Genomic DNA, 17,282 nt, shown 5'->3' on the forward strand with positions numbered 1-17,282 from the left:
AACTCTCTGTTTCCTATTTTTGGCACCCCAGCCAATGCCTGTGACTTTCTACATTTTGAATTCACTTTGTGAATTCTGAATTCTGAAGTACAAGAGCATTATCAAATATAGTATCAGATATAAGACACACGAAACGACTGTATCTCTGGCAAGGATGTTAACTATATCTTGCTATAGACATTAAATTAAAACGTCTTGATTGATAGTGAGAGTCCCTACAAAAAATTAAGATTGAGTCCTCACTTTTCCCTAAGAGTTTTAAAACAAGTAGATGACCCAAATCCCTCATGTGTGTATCTGTGTGGGTTTGTGTACACATGTGTGGGCACAGATACAGACACATATTCTGAAAGACAGGCCCATCAACTTTGTGTGGTCTCAAAAGATGCTTTCTCTGGGCTTCCAGATTAGCAAAAAACACTCTCTCTGAATAGAAAAACGTTGTCCATTTTGGGTATATGAATTAGAAGATCTCTCTTCATAGTCCGAAAGAGTAGCTGGCACATTTCTGTGAAGAAAGGGCACCTCAGCCTCTGGGTAGATACATTCTAGAGTTGGAACATACAGCACTGTGAAATGCATACCGCACAGCCTTCAGTGGACATCCTCCTGGAAGAGAAAGGACACCAGTAGAAATCACAGAGTTCTGAGAAGGATCCGTGTACCTTGATACATTTACTAAATTTAATTGTAGATCGGAGCTTAATAAGATCCCTGCATCTTTTCAGAGGTCTAGAGAGTTGACTGGACTTGTCCAAGCAGAGCCCAAACCACCTTACATTCTTTAAACCACATTGAACTCTAGTGAATTAGTATAAAAACTGTGATAACCTATGCAAAGTGCCTCCCCAGATACCTGGCCTCCAGTAAATTTCAGCAAATGTTCATTTCCTAAACCTGTCCTTTTTTGAAAAGTCCACCTTTTGTAAGCTGAATCATGATTTTAACTGAATAATCTACTGCACTTACAAATATATATGAATACTTTACCTTCATCATTGGTGGGTTGAAAATATTTAGGGGCTTATAACACTTGAAGTAGAAATGTCCTTACCTATCAGTTAACTATTGGATGTTTACAATAAATAAGCATTTAAAAACACTGGAGCCATGCCATGTCCTATTTTGTTTGCAGTTGTAATAGTTTTCCTTAATTATCTATTGAGAGATCAGATTTCTTGATTAATATAAGGTTTATGTAATCTTACAAGAGTCACTTGTAAATGATTCTTTCATACAGCTTTGTCTTAATTTTTCACTTTATTTTAATCGCTTTCACTGCCACCTCTGTCCCTACCTTGAGCTCCACTGTGAAGACAGAAATAAAATATTCCTGAATTGTATTGTGAAATACAGAAATACAGCTTTATCTTCTACATGTCAGTATTTATAAATTAAATATTAAGAGGACAGATTTGTGTATTCCCTACTTTGGAAGGACAGGCTGGTCTTTACGGAACCCTATTCTACAGTATCTCTTGAAATTTATTCAGTATCTAACAGTGTGATCAAGTTCATGTAAATGGAATTAACATCGGTCTTTTGATTTTCTTCCTTTAGGACCTAGAAAGGACAAGGTTAGATGCTGAGAATGACCGAGAATGGCTGTTGTACATTCAGAAACTTCTTGAAGGACAGGTATTTTATTTTTCTGCTTCATCTCCAAAAACTTCTTTAAAAAAAATATTCCAAGCCTTACACTTTTACTCGATGTCTAACTTTTTGTAAACACTTGCCACATCATTTACTTCTGTTAGGTAAAGAAGTATTCCAATAGGTAGACAGGAAAGTTAACCCTCTATTTGTACTTTTGGACTTAACAAATGAAACAAATGCCTTGGGAAGAGCCAACACAGGTCTTAGCAAATGCATTAATTAAATTATTGAGTCAACCTGTAGGCCTGCTACACTGAAAAGGATCTATTCTCTCAGCCCTCTTAGGAGAAGAGATTCTTTATTATGTGTCTTTAAAGTTGGTGGTTGATATGGACACCTGAGGAGTTCATGGGTTTCGGTGACCTTTTACTATGGACCTGTTTCCACTCAATTCATGTTTTCCTCACAGCCAGACAGCTGTTTATTACTGTGTCTTCCCGCATTCTCTACAATATTTTCTACTGAGACCTCGAGCAGCTTGTTAGTGGGAAGTAAATATTGATTTGGCATCCTGTCAATGCAGAAAGAATGAAAAAATTTCCACCAGAGGCCCCTCAAACATTTTCCTATCGACATTTTCTGGGCCGAGAGGAAAGCTGCATAGAGGATGACAAGGCCAAGACGAGCGGAAATCCCTGCGGGGTCCATTGAGACTGCTGCTGTGACCTGTGTGATACTTTTTCTTTCCTTTCAAGTATTTTTTTAATACACATAGAGTCTGCTGGGATGTGCCCCTCTTGTAAGTGATCAAGGGCAGTTTATTGGCAGGTGAGAGCCCAGCCTTTCTAGTCGTAGCCAGCTTTTGTGTTGACATCACCGACAGCATGTAATGTATTCGAAAACTCTTTCATTTACAGTTCTTATTGCTCAGCCTAATTGTGTCTTTTTGAAAAGAACCAAGAATTAAAAGAGCTAAAACGTGTTTTTCAAAAAAAGAGCCAAGAAAAAAAAAACCTTGACTGTCCCGTAAGTTTTGGAAAGTCCTTGTAAATGTTTATGTCAAGATTAAAAATAAAGACAGATTTAAATGCCGTTATTTTACATTTACATTAAGAAAGAACAGTATCTGTCCTTTTGGAAAAACCAAGGATAAGTCCAATCCCATCTGAACTACTGATATTCTTAGTATCAGTCTTATATAGTTTTGAAACATCTGGAATCGCTTCAGTAGTAATAGAAGGTGATCGGCAGTCTTTGGTGTACAGTTATTCAAGCGCAGATGTGTGGGGACTGGACAGAGTCTTATGTGGTGACAACTTACTTTAGAGAAGAAAGGCCATTTCTTAATTATGTTGCACACCCCACGCCCAGCCCAATGTTGAGCACATCAAAGGAATTTAGTAATGATTGTGTCGGGTTATATTTTTAAGCTTGAAAATGATAAAAATAAACTTATGAATGAATTTTTTTTAATGTTCAGCATGACCCTCTAATCTGGAACTTCTATCATCAGTTACAACCATAAAAATAATACGTCCACAGGTGTACATCTTTATTAAATTCTATGAAAGCGTTCTTGACCCCAGCGCTGATTTTGTCTGATGCACCTGTGCAGACATGCATGCACACATTCTGCGTTATCTGGGTGTGTGCCTGCTTTCTTTAGTTAGTGCAAAAAAAAAAAAATCCTGCTGAAAATGGCATCAGATCACTTCATACTGCAGTTTGATGTAGTGCCTTTTTGTGCCACTGAGCCTGGACTTGGGAATATAATTGCTTGGCAGTATTGATTTAATTGCCCAGGTTTATTTGTGGACTCCTAATTATTGACTGGAGGTAAATTTAATGGAGCGGCCTTTATGAACACTGGGAAAGCTCTGCTGTTGCTGTTCTACATAATGAACTGCGTCGTGTGCCTTTAGATCATTTTTCAAGCTAATTTTATTCCACTGTGACAGTATGAAAACATTTAAAAAGTCAAAGACTTTTTATTTTTATTACTGACATAGGTGGTTTTGCTGATGTCTTTGAATTTTGTGAAAAAAATAGGGACTTCATTGGCTGCACTTCAATGTCACTTCATAATTACACCCAAGAGAAAAATCTAGAAGATAGAAAACATCTCTCTCTCTCTCTTTTTTTTTAGCCTACTTTTCTTCTCTCTCGGTTCCAGCAATTATATTTGTCCTGAATTGTAGAGAAGGTTTTCTTTGTGCACCAATTTTGTGAGAGGCTAGGTGATGCTGTCAGGATCACGTGGCCAGAAGGGTGTGTGTTCCCTCCTGCGTCCATTGAGTAAGACATACGGTTCTGTGTATCTGGGTTACAGGATTGCTAGGCCGTGGAATAGTAGAGCACATTTCCTTCAAAAACGAGTTAATTCAATATTGATACTTGGTTATTAAAATATTTTGAGGATAAAATTGTCAGAAAACCTCTCTTTTACGTCTTCCCTCTGTGTTGGGTGCTGTATGTAAGGGAATTCACAGATCTTAGGAGTCTATCTGGCCCTGCAGTTTTAGCTTTGGTTTAAGGATTGGGCCACAAAATTATTTTCTTGCGAAGTAATTTTTCTCAGCAATCATTGGATTAAAATTTGTATTTATAAAGTATTTACACAGAATAAAAAGCCGTTCTGCCGTGTGGCAGCTTAGGACTCCAGGGTAAGAGGGTAATACCTACTGCTGTGTTAGCCAAATTCCCTGAGAACCGAAAGGTCTAAAACCTTAACCCTTTTCTATATTGCATACAGAATGCAAGTATATGTCCTCATTCCTTCAAGTGGTCCTGATACTGTTGGTAACTTTATCTATTTAATCTTTATCTGCACCCAACCTACATCCCCTGGATAGCTAACAATAAAAATTACACTTAAAAAAAAAACTTTCTAGTATCTGCTATCATTTTTTATGGCACAGCTGCCACTTAATTTCTTTGAATATTTTTACTTGGAGTACTTCCTCTTTTTACATGGTACATTTTTAAAAAATGTATACTTTATGGCAGAGACAAACAAGTTAATGATTATAATAGGATGGCAGAGCCCTTCAAAATTGTTTTTTTTTTTTTTTTTTTTTTTTTTTTTTTTTTTTTTTTTTTTGTAGTTTAGGGAGTAGGAGGAGAAACAGAGATAGGAAAAATAGGCTGGGACCAAACTATGAAAGCTTTTGAGCAGGAAGGGGATATGATCAGAGTTGTGCTTTGGAACAGAAGCCTGAGATCAGCCCATGGCAGGTCTGGAGGGAGAGAGACTGGGAGCAGGAACATAGTTGAGGCAAAGGGCAATGAGGGTCTGCATGTGCCCTCGCCATAAAAAGAAAGAATGAGGTAGATGTGATCCACATTACACTGATTGAATCAATAGCAGTAATGAGATGAGGTGAAGTCAGAAAGCAGAAGCCATAGATGGGTGAGTTTAATACCCTACATAAAGAGACAGATGATGATACCTTTAAGAGTTTAAGAAACCCAAAGACATAGATCAAATTTGGTAGGGAGGAGATGTCAGTACTGAAGCCATAGAAAATTTAGTAGATGACTCCCATTAACAATATTCAAGGACTCACGAGCTTTTGTTAATTCAGCCTAGCCTTCTATCCAGCTCTTTTTAGTGAAATTTAACCATTTATGGAACACTTTTCAAACTCTTACAACTCAGCAACGAAAAGCAAAAAAAAGGATTTGAATAGACATTTCTGTAAGAAGATAAACAACTAATGAGCACATGAAAAGATGTGCAACATTATTAACCATGAGGGAAATGCAAACCAAAACCCAAAATGAGTTACTGCTTCACACCTAGTAGTAGGAAGGCTATAACAAAAGAGACAGACAATACTAAGGGTTGGTGAGGATGTGGAGGGATTAGAACCCTTACCTCATTCATTGCTGCTGGGAATGTAAAATGATGCCACTCCTGGGAAACAGTCTGTCAGTTCTTTGAAAAGTTGAGGAGGGAGATTCTGTCCCCGAAGTTTCATCCACTGGGTAAGTGCCCACAATAAATGAAAACACATGTCCATACAAAAACTCCTACATTGAACTCCTACGTTCACAAAGGCATTACCCTTAATACCTCAAAAGAAGTGGAGGCAACCCAAAGGTATGTCAGCTGATGAGCAGATTAACAAAATGTGACATGTGCATACATGGACTGTTTATTATTCAGCCATAAAATGGAATGAAGGACTGATACATGCTACAACATGGAAGAACCTTGTAACTTTTACACTAAGTGAAAGTAGCCGTAGACTAAAGGCCATATTTGTCTATGATTGCATTCATATGGAATGTCCAGAATGGGCAGATCTATAAAGACAGGAAGTAGAAGAGTGGTTGCCAGGGGATGGCGGGGGTGGGGGTAGGGAGATGGGAGGGGCTGCTAATGGGTACAAGGTTTCTTTTGAGAGTGATGAAAATGTTCTGGAATGATGGTCGCACAACCTTGTGAATATACTAAAAACCAGTGAATTATATACTTTCGGAGTTTTGCATTTTGTGAACTGTTTCTCCATTTAAAAAATGCTCTCCTTAATACTGAAAAGAGGGAAAAAAAGATTCAGTAAAAAATTCAGTAAATTTCTTATATCACATGTGCCATGTCCTCCACCATTAATTAGCAGAGATTGCCTTAAATGCCTTTGAATTTGAATTTCTGTCTATTGGCCATACTTATGAATAAATGAGATAAATTATTTTGTTTCTTATTTAATTTGCTCCTTTCAGTTGGCACAGGAGATGTCCCCCTATAATACTCTGGTCAATCTTACTTTCTCATGTATCCAGACCAGGAGGGGTTTATACTCTGCCCTCTAAAAGACAACTGTTTATTTGTTCTGCCCATTCTGATCCTCAGAATTAAATTGTCATAGAGGTCACTTAGCTTTATTTTCAGGCCTTAAAATACCTGAAGCAGTCCTTTTGAATTGGGACTTTAAAAGGCATTGGAGGGAATCAGTGGAGATAAGAAGTGAACCAAGGAGACAGAAATCACTGCCTTCATGGAGCTTACATTTCTGGGGGTGGAAGACAATAAACAAAGAGTTAATTTGTATCAACTCTGAAATTTATTAAACAGTTAACTTGAACAGAATTATATGTATATATATTAAAATATGTATCCTTGTACAAAACAAGTAATATACACTTACAAACACAATATGGTTCTTTACTAGGATTTGTATAAAAACCTTGAGCCGGAAATGGCTGGAAAATGTGTCTTGATTTCCTTTTGTTGTTGCCCTGTTCTTTGTTACTGCTAATGCTTTTTTGGATTTCCTTCAGTCCATTTTAGTCCACTTTTTGGAGATCATTTTCTTGCATTGGGGCCATATCAAATATTCCTTCTGCCTTCAGCTGTTGAGAATTTAAAATATGGAATTTAATCAGTGGTTTTTCTTTAGCTTTAAATATCCCTGTTCCTCTTAGTTGCTTCGGATCTCGCAAATGCTGAAATTTAAAACGGCTCTTTCCCCAGTGCCTCTCTGCAAAATATGCTTACCTTCGACAGAATCCTTGCACTATGGCATTGAGAAGGGTTTTATCAATGTCCCTGGCTCTTGTAAATAGAGTACCTTCTGGCCTGAAGGTTAACTGAAAGTTTCTCCTTAGAACTCTGAACACATCTACTCTGTTGCAGTTCGAACACATGCGGACACATGCACATACTTAACCCACTCACCCTTGCTCACACACAGAAACCCACACAAATCAGCCACCCACACAGATTTCTCACATCTAGCTGAAATAGCCAGAGTTCAAATTTTTCCATTCAAAGCCTTCCTGGGATTTTTATTTTTTTAAACAGTGTTAAATCTTTTTTCATGTTTCCAGTAAAAGCAGATATACGACATAAAATTTAACATCTTTATTTTCAATATGAGTCAAGTTAGATTAAAGTCAGCTTGTGTTTTAAAAATGATATCTTCTTGGTAATAGTTTTCAAACCCAAAACAAGAATGAAAATGGTGAAAATGCTCATTTGCCCCTTAGATTTAAAAAGTTATCCTTATTTCATTTTTTTTTCTTGTTACACAGAAATTTTCCTTTTTTTTTTTTTTTTTATTGTTAGGAGCACATTCCAACAAGTGCTCATGCTTTAAGTTATCTCTGTGATCTCTGTGTTTTATAGTCATGGACTTCAGGCTTTGTTATTTTTCCAGCGTCACTCTCAAACATCTGTAACCATCACTCATATCTCAACCTTTATACAGAAACACCTCTAAATGAAACCGCAATTCGTTAAGTGTGAGGGATAAATTTGAGATTGTGTCAGCAACATACCAGGTCCTAAAGGCAAACATCTGTAGGTGTTTACGTAAGATGAGCTGGAAGTCTGTGTGAAATCTGGGGAAATCTCTCTAGAAGAGAAATCACCTTTCATGAGTGGGACAGCCGAGTGACTAGGAAGACCCTGGTTTAGGACGACACTGCACCAAGCAAAACTCAGTTGTTGTTCTAAGGTCCTCATTAAATTTCCAGATGAAGGGGGCGCCTGGGTGGCTCAGTGGGTTAAAGCCTCTGCCTTCGGCTCAGGTCATGATCCTGGGGTCCTGGGATTGAGCCCTGCATTGGGCTCTCTGCTCAGCGGGGAGCCTGCTTTCTCCTCTCTCTGTCTGCCTCTCTGCCTACTTGTGATCTCTGCCTACTTGTGATCTCTGCCTGTCAAATAAATAAATAAAATCTTTTAAAAAAAAATTTCCAGATGAAGAAATCTCACATAGTATCAGCTCTTCACTATTTGTGCCATTCTGTCCAAGAGTTCAAGCTGGTGGAATCCTGCATTGACATACCCCAGGAGTATCACTTCTCCTTTGTTTTGCAAGAGAAAGAGCTCATGCAGGCTTTCTGGACTTGATAGTCCCTGACATAGGCCAACCCTAGGCAGCATGATTATTGGGTTTGTTGTTTCAGATACATGTGAATGGCTAAGTGAGAAAGTTTGTGTTGGCCAGTCAGCTCACCACATCAGTCCAACTCCAAACTCCTATCAGTGTTCTTTCTGTATCTGAGGGGGTTCCTTCCAGAATGCATATCCAGAGATTTCAATTGATGCTGAACTCCCTGTGGGACATAAACTAGCACTGAATCTAGACTCAAAGTAGCAGAAAATTCAGGTCTCCTGGTCTTCTCTGTTTTGCAATTAAAAAACAAAAAAATAGGGCAAACAAACATGCTATATGGATTTTTTTTTTATGATTTTATTTATCTATCTGACAGAGACAGAGAGATGGTGAGAGAAGAAAAATACAAGCAGGGGGAGTGAGAGAGGGAGAAGCAGGTTTCCTGCTGAGCAGGGAGCCCACCGCTGGCCTAGATCCCCTGACCCTGGGCTCATGACCTGAGCCAAAGGCAGACACCTAAGGATTGACACCCTTTTAAAGCACTTTCCAAGGCATCTCATATTTAAGGACAGTCTTAACTATACCCAATCTATAGCTGTATGTTGAGAACTGATGTTCGTTTGGTACTGTAAGATTTTGCAGAACTCTTTTGAATCACAGTGGATTAAAAATGTACCATGAGTCTTCAGGTTAACCATAATTTATAAGATTTAAGAATTAATAATAATCTGTAAGTGATAAAAGTAAGTACTCTCAGTTGACTAAAATAGCCAGTGAATTCAGAATGCCATTCTTTGTCACTCTCAGAAAACAAGAATTTTCATTAATTCATCCTAGACTAAGGAGAAGTTTTTATCTGTACAGTCTATGGAAGAAGTTTGCCAAAAGATAAATAGTGCGGACTTGTCAAGAGAGGCTATTTGTAAACCCAAGACCACTAGTACACTCATTATTTGAATATGTATTGAGTCTACTCCATGAGTAAGGAACAATTTATAAAGTAGAAGGGACATGTGCTTATAATTTTTTTATTAACCGTTACTTTCAGTTATTATGTTCATTTGAAGTGTTTTGTAATTCTGACTTTGCCTTAGACTTCCTCTCAGTTTGTTTCAGTTATTAATGAGCTTAATACAAAATTACATTAATTTTATATTTTGCAAAATTACAGTTGATCCCTATATATTAAAAAACAAAAACAAAACTTCTGAAAGATCTTGTTGAGAGCCGGCCTTATAGTTCCCAGTAAATGACAAGTCATAAAAAGCATGTACAGTGAGCACTGTGTTTAGAGGCAGAATTTCAGAATTGGTTTATAAAAAAGGAAATAGAACCGCTGAATTAAAATAAACATCTCCAGCCAACATGTAAGATATATGAACTTTCATTTTATCGTATATAGACAGATAGTAACATCCTTCTGACCTATTTGCAGGGCAGATAGACATGAACATAGTGTGTGTCATGATTAAAAGATTGATTGCTTTTTGAAATCCCTATGTGTTATCGTCCATACGAAGCTTAAAAGAAGCTAACAATCCAGCCAAACAGGATTGACAAACAATTGTGTTTAACTGTGGGGCTTTACATTTTATTGGGAGCCAGAGGAAGAGAAGAAAGTGAGTTGTCAGTAGTAAATTAGTAAATGGACCTCTTGTTCCAGGTTGGAGGCTTCCTGGAAGACAAATTCTTGGAGATAAGATTTTTTTTCCAAAGGAAGTGAAATTTCTGAGTGCATGACATGTTGAAAACTGTTCAGATCACAAGATAATAAGGTTTAGGTTTTAACTTGAAAAAGTGATATGCAAATGATAAATGTCGGTCTGGTGAAAGTACCAGGTGACGTCATCACAAGGGCAATTACAGAAGCGCCGTGTTTCCCAAAGTGGGTTCCATGGACTGCTGGTTCCACATGATAAATAGACCATGAGAAAAGCATGGGCGAATGAATCCAGAAATAGGATATTGCAGACACACAGTGCCTGTTAGTATTTTAAAGCCGCTAAGAAATCCTGAAATGAAGGACATTTTTAAAGTTTGGTTTGTTTCCCAAAGTTTTTGGTCAGAGAACTCTTTTTTTTCTCTGACCAGCTTTAGGAAATGAACTTTTTTGTTTCTATCAGGAAGAAAAGAGAGGTTATTCTCATCTTGTTTGTCTGCTTTTTTTTTCTTCTTTTTTAATTCTTATTTGTTTTAAAGGTTTTATTTATTTGTTTGAGAGAGAGAGAGAGAACAAGTATGTGAGCCAGGGGCTGAAGGAGGAGCAGAGGGAGAAGGACAGGCAGACATAGGCCTCCATCCCACAACCCTGAGATCATGACCTGAGCCTAAATCAGGAGTTGGAAGCTTAACCGACTGAGCCACGCAGGCGCCCATTTGTTTGTTTTTTTGGTAGGAATGCGAATGGTACTGGTAGCCTTGGCCAGCATAAAAGAAAGTTGCCTGATAGTTTTGTTTTTGTTTTATGTATGTGCATTTCTTTAACATCTAATATTAATGCCCTGAGAATGTAAATTATCTAATTTATAAGACTGACAGTTTTGCCAAATATAACCCTTTTCTGCATCCCAGAAGGGCAAACTGTCAAAGTAAGGATTTGCTTTTAGTATCCTTATCTTACAGAAGGAAGTCTAACGGACTTCTTCCTTGATTCTAAAATGCATTTTCCCCACATTTTTGTTTTTCTGACATTGGAATGCCAACACAGTATGTATATATTTAATGTGGTAGGGGGTTTTCTCCCCAGAAAAAGCTGTTTTTAAGTGATTGTGTGTATCGTCTGTTCAAGTCTATCTTCAGAACTGAAGAAATGTGATATTTTGGTATCTTGTGCTTTCTTCAGTGGTAAGTTTCAAGGAAGACAATGTGTGAAGCTCCTGGCAGAGACTTAGGCTGTCCTAAGGAGAAGGTAGTTTGTTATAAAGATAAGAAAGAAGTTAAACTGGAATCTTAGAAACTTGGGATCTGAGGCAATGCTATGGACTGGCTTTGGTCTCTGCTTCTTTCCTGGGCTACATAATCGGTTTGCCTGGTGTTTCACTGTCCCTGGCCAGTCTTTTCTGTTTTCCCCCAATTCAGATTCAGAAAAGAGCCATTCTGTTTGGTTCAACTAATTATAATCACCCTAGCTGAGCACAGCTAGGCAACCCCTACTGGGAGCATCAGTCTTTGCTCAGGTGCTGATGGGTAACACTGCCAGTGCTCATCCTAGCACAAAAAAGGCCCCGGTGCCACTTCCCCTTAGGAAAGGGGACGGGGCATGACAAGCATTCTCAACTAACTTATTCAGGGAAACAAAAGTAGTCTTTCCTTAGTTAACCCAAAGGACAACTCCAAGAAGTAACGTAATGAACTTCTTAATTATCAGAAACCTCTCTGTGAGACCAGAGAGCTGGACGGGAGGTGGAAGCAAGTTGGCGGAGCTGTGTGAGTAATTGGAGAACAGTTTAGATTTTCTCCCACTTACAGTGCACACATGCATCATACAAGTTGGAGTTCTCCAGAAAGCCCAGGGAAGCAGAGGGAACAATGAAACTTTACCGGAAAAGTTATATAAATTATGAAATTTAAAAATATACTCTATATTTTATAAACTCAGCAGTTTGCAACATGTGTATTACACTTTGATATGCCAAACAAACTTTTCTATAACAACTTAATCAATGGGCATACTTTTGCCATTTTTTTCCCTCTGAAATTTTACCCTATGACTCGCAAAGTGTTTGGCTCCCACACAGACAAGTGTATTGATAGTTCTCTCTCATTCTTTGATGACTGATGAGCATACTGTACGACTTCTGTGGGCCTGTGGGCCCTGGAGATGGCCGTAACCTGCTATTGATCAGCTGATTGAAGACAAATGGCTTCGCTGCTTGTATTGCAGATTACATCATTAACATGGTCAGTAAACCATGAATTGTTCAATAAGGCGTTTATCTTTTTTCATTTTACTTCTGCTCTTTTATCATTTTTATTATAAAAGACAAAATTACCCCCAATATCCAGTAAGATCAGCTGAAAAGAGACCCAGTAGGGTACCATTATGGGTACAGAGTTGCAGATAGCTGAGTTCTAATGGTTTAGTGATACTTACTGTGTCTTTTTGAGCTGGAAAAAATATAGGGTTTTGATCATCTTTTTTTCTGTGTTTCTCTTCCAGCTTCCTTTTGCCTCCTATTTACTAGAAGCAGTACTGGAGAAAATAAATGAAAGAAAGAAACTAGTTGAAGCATATTTCACAATTATGAAAGATATTAGATGATACTACAATGAAGAACTTCTTTCCAGAAGTGAAAACTTTTTTTGCAATGTGACTAGAAAACATGCATTACCATCTGATACAGTATCTACTCCAGCTATCAATAGTCAGGTTCGATACCAAAATAAGAAGGCTTGAAACTAATTAATTGCCGAACAAGGGAAACTAATTAAGTACATAGCCATTTAAAAGGAACTAGTGTAACATTTGATTGTTGAATACAAATATTGCCACAAATCAATGCAAACTTAAAAATGATTTTCCTTCCAGTGCAGTCAAAGAAATTAGAACAAGCTTGGACACACAAATTGGTCTGAATATAAGAAGAAAAAAGGTAAACTGAGTTTTATAAAAAAACTAGAGAGTTGACATAATGTCTCTATAAAAGGCCTTAAATCAGCCAGTGAAGAGCACGTTTGTATTGTAAGCAAATATAAAATGGGGAACACCATTATCTTAAGGATGAGCATTTAATGAAGTAAATTGTGTGGTCCAGTTATATCTGTTCTCAATATACCAGATGATATAGGAGATACTGTATTTTCCTAGAACTATGTGGCAAAAATAAAAACATTTTTTCCTTTTCTCCCTTTCTTTTTTTAAATTCACGAGACTTGGTGTGCTCCTAGAAATTAGCAAGGGACCACAAGCTCAGTGTGTAAAGTTAGATCTACCATAACTCCTACTGTGGTCAACTAATTAAAGTTAATTTCTTAAGTTTAAAGTTAAATTCTTAACAATGATGTCATCTTTTTTAGATTTCCAGATATTCTCACCCCCATTTCACCTCTTTACTATGTTCCTGCCCCATGTGACCTTTTTGGGAAAGGCTCTGCTAATTCACCAAACTTCTGCCTGTATGCAGCCTTCATTCTTGCTCTTCTTTTTCTAGAATATTCTGTTCTCAACTTATCTCATGACTGGCTCAACATGACTTTTCTTACCACTTAGGATCACCTTACCTGTTCCCCGAGAGACACCTTCCTTGGCCATCATACTGTTTAATTTCCTTTATCACAGAAAATTATCTATTTTACCTGTTCACTTATCTTCTTGTTAATTTCTGCCCCCCCAGCCCCCTTTAGAATATAGGTCCCCTGAGGTTGAGGCAGTGGTTGGCAAATTATGGCCCAGAAGCCAAATCTGGACTGCCACCTGTTTTTGTGTGGCCCACAAGCTAAGAATAATTTTTATATTATCAAATGGTTTAAAAGAAAAGCATATATTTTGTAGCATGTGAAAGTTATATGAAATTTAAATTTTAGTGTCCATCAATAAAGTTTTATTGGAACACAGCGATGCTCATTTATTTATTTATTGTTTATGGCTGCTTTCAAGCTACAGCAGTGCAGGTGAGTGTGAGGCCCAGACCATATATGGTGGTGGGGTCACTTGGCACTACTTCTTGGCGAGCTACAAATCACAAATTCCACTCTACTGTGCTTAAAAAAATACCAGTGCATGCCCGTCATGTCAAAATAAGAAGAGAAAAATGACCTTCAAATGTCATAACTTTTAGGGCACAGTGAAGTGCAGACTATCTTGCTGTTGAACTAGATGGCAAAGCATTGCGTTAATTATACAAGGACGTTAGACCTGTGCTAAAGGAATGCCCTATTGACATTACCCAATATCATGAATACTCATGGCAGTATTCCCAAATCAGAAGACGATCGTAAGAAAAAATTATAAAATTTAAAATGTAGCATCTCATCCCAGCAGAATTTTGTTACAAAGCTAAAAATGTGACTGCACAGTATTACCCTGATGCCAAAACCAAATAAGAACAGTAGAAAGAAAAAAAACGTGGTAGGCTGAAACATGGCCTCCAAAGATGTCTGCCTCCTAATTCCTAAAACCTGTGAATTTGTTACCTTTTATGGCAAAAAAGGACTTTGCAAATGTGATTAAACTAAGAATCTTGAGTGGGAAGATTATCCTGGATTCTCTGTTTGGGACCTGATATCTTCCAAGAAGGAGGCAAGAGGAATCAGTCAGACAGAGAGCAATGTTACCACAGACGCAGAGGGACAAAGAAATTTGGCAATACTACCCCAACAGCACTCAGTGTAGAGAAAAGGGGCCAGGAGCCAAAGACTGTAAGGCAGTCCCTGGATATAGGAAAAGGCAAGAAAATGGATTCTCCTCTACAGAGCCTCCAGGAAAAAACAACAACAACAACAAAAACCCAGCTTTGTTGACACCATGACTTTAGCTTAGTGAAACTGACTTTGCATATCAACAACTATAAGAGAATACATTTTGCCTTTTTTTTTAAGATTTTATTTATTTATTTGACAGACAGAGATCACAAGTATGTAGAGAAGCAGGCAGAGAGAGAAAGGAGGAAGCAGGCTCCCCACTGAGCAGAAAGCCCGATGCGGGGCTCGATCCCAGGACCCTGGGATCATGACCTGAGCCGAAGGCAGAGGCTTTAACCCACTGAGCCACCCAGGTACCCCCATTTTTGCCTTTTTAAGTCATTAAGTTTGTGGTAATTTGTGATGGCAGCAATAGAAAACTAATCTAATTTTCTAAAAGTTTGTTTAGAATTATTGATGTTTATGAGGGACATTGGTAAGAAGATAGAAAATCAAGGCTGATTCCATATTCAAAAACCAATGTAAAGGAGAAATATCACATGATCATAAAATTCTAGAAAAACATTTCAAAAAATTCAACACGTGTGTGAGAAAGAAAAACATCAGAAAATTAAGAACTTCTTCAATTTGATGAGAACAATCACAAAAGGCCTACAGTTAACATTATATTCAATGATGGAAGACTGAACACTTGCCCCTCAGATCAGAAATAAGGCAAGGATGTCTACTCTCAGCACTCTTATTCAACATAACATTGAAAATCCTGGCCAGCATACTAAGGCAATAAAAGGAAGTAAAAGCTATCTCTTGAGTAAGTAAGTACATAACTACATAAATAAAATCCCTAGATTATTAATAAGTGACTTCTCAAGATACAAGATCAACATGCAAAAATTAAGTGTATTTCTATACATCAGTGAACTATAAATACATGTGTGGAAACCATAATTTACAGTACAATTCACCATTGCTCCAAAAAAAAATTACTTAGGTGTAAATCTAACAAAGCATGTATAAGACTTGTATACTGAAAACTACAAACCCTGATGAAAGAAGATTAAGTAGGGAAACATACTGAGATCATAGATTGGGATATTCAATGTAGCAAAGATGACAGTTGTCTCCAAATAGATATACAGGTTTAATCCAGTTCCTACAGACATCACAGCAAGATATTTTGAAAATAGAGATAAGAGCCTTCTAAAAATTTTATGGAAAGGCAAAGGAATGAGAGAAGCTAAAGATTTTTAAGGAAGACTAAAGAGGGAGAAATCACTCCACCCAACCGCAAGATGTGTTATAAAGATACACCGATCAAGAGTATGTGGTATTGGCAGAGGGATTGACACATGGGTCAAAGAGACACAATAAAGACTGACAAATACTAACTTAATTCTCAAAATGTCACAGGATTCTGCAAGTAAGACGAATCATTTAGATTTAGATGGTCCAAAAAGAAAATTTCTATAAGAAGTGTATAGCCACAAATAAAACCAAAAAGAAGGGGTGAGTGCCAGGAAACATTTTGAGAGAGCCCTTTATTTTCTGGGTTCAGAGTATCCATGAAGTAAGTGGGCACAAGAATTGCTATCTTTAATTCTTATATACCTGTGCATGTAACTGCCCTTGGAATTACTACAAAATGTATAACAGTGATTTAATATAGCATAATCAAATTTAAAAAGCTTTTTTTTTTTTGTTTGGTTTTTGGTTTTTCTGTTTGTTTGCCTCTAAGCCAAAGTTTTGTTAAACATTTTTAAAAGAAGATATGGTATGTGTGTATACATAAACACACACACACACTAGAATATTATTCAGCTATAAAAAAGCAAAATCTTGCCGTTTGCAACAACATGGGTGGACCTAGAGAGTACGATGATAAGTGAAATAAGTCAGGCAGAGAAACAAATAGCATGACTTTACTCATATGTGGAATTAAGAAAACAAAACAGTGAACAAATACAGAAAAAAAGAGGCAAACAGAAAACAGGCTCTTGAACACAGAGAACAAACTGATGGTTGCCAGAGGGGAGGTGGGTTGGGGGATGGGTGAAGTAGGTAAAGGGGATTAAGAGTGATAAGTGCCGAGTTGTGTATAGAATTGTTGAATCATTATATTGTACCCTTGAAACTAGCATAACATGGTATATTAATTATACTTCAATTTTTTTAAAAAGCCTTTGGTTATCTTTTGATTCTTAAACATGCACACATATATTTGATTGCTTTCCCTGTATGTTAGGGAATGGTGGGCACTACAAGGATTTCCTCTCCATGGTCTAATCTTCAATTTTCTTCTTTATTCTTAAACCAACACACATGGTCCATAATAACACAATCTTGATTCCAGCACTTTTTGCCATTCAGTCTTCCTTTCTTCTGGTTATCATCACTAAGAGTAAGTTGCCATCCTGCATCCTTGTACTCATAGTTTATAATAAAGAAAATGTTACTCTTTGTTAATGCTAAATCCGGGGTGAGGGA

The 17,282-nt window shown here is 37.4% G+C and overlaps 1 protein-coding gene across 5 annotated transcripts in view; it reads left to right on the forward strand.

Moving 5' to 3' along the window:
* Positions 1-13,282, forward strand: part of CNTLN (centlein) — a 289,645-nt gene extending 276,363 nt beyond the window's left edge. For all 5 annotated transcript variants that reach the window (XM_004765706.3, XM_013063112.2, XM_013063111.2 and 2 more), the window contains 2 exons: positions 1,561-1,638; positions 12,598-13,282. In XM_004765706.3, coding sequence (XP_004765763.1) covers positions 1,561-1,638; positions 12,598-12,699 — 180 coding nt within the window. In that variant the 3' untranslated portion in view covers positions 12,700-13,282. The remainder of the gene's footprint in view (positions 1-1,560; positions 1,639-12,597) is intronic.
* The last annotated feature ends 4,000 nt before the right edge of the window (positions 13,283-17,282 follow it).

This window comes from Mustela putorius, unplaced genomic scaffold (genome assembly GCF_011764305.1).
Source record: "Mustela putorius furo isolate JIRA1106 unplaced genomic scaffold, ASM1176430v1.1 tig00000421_pilon_pilon_pilon, whole genome shotgun sequence".
NCBI lineage: Eukaryota > Metazoa > Chordata > Mammalia > Carnivora > Mustelidae > Mustela > Mustela putorius.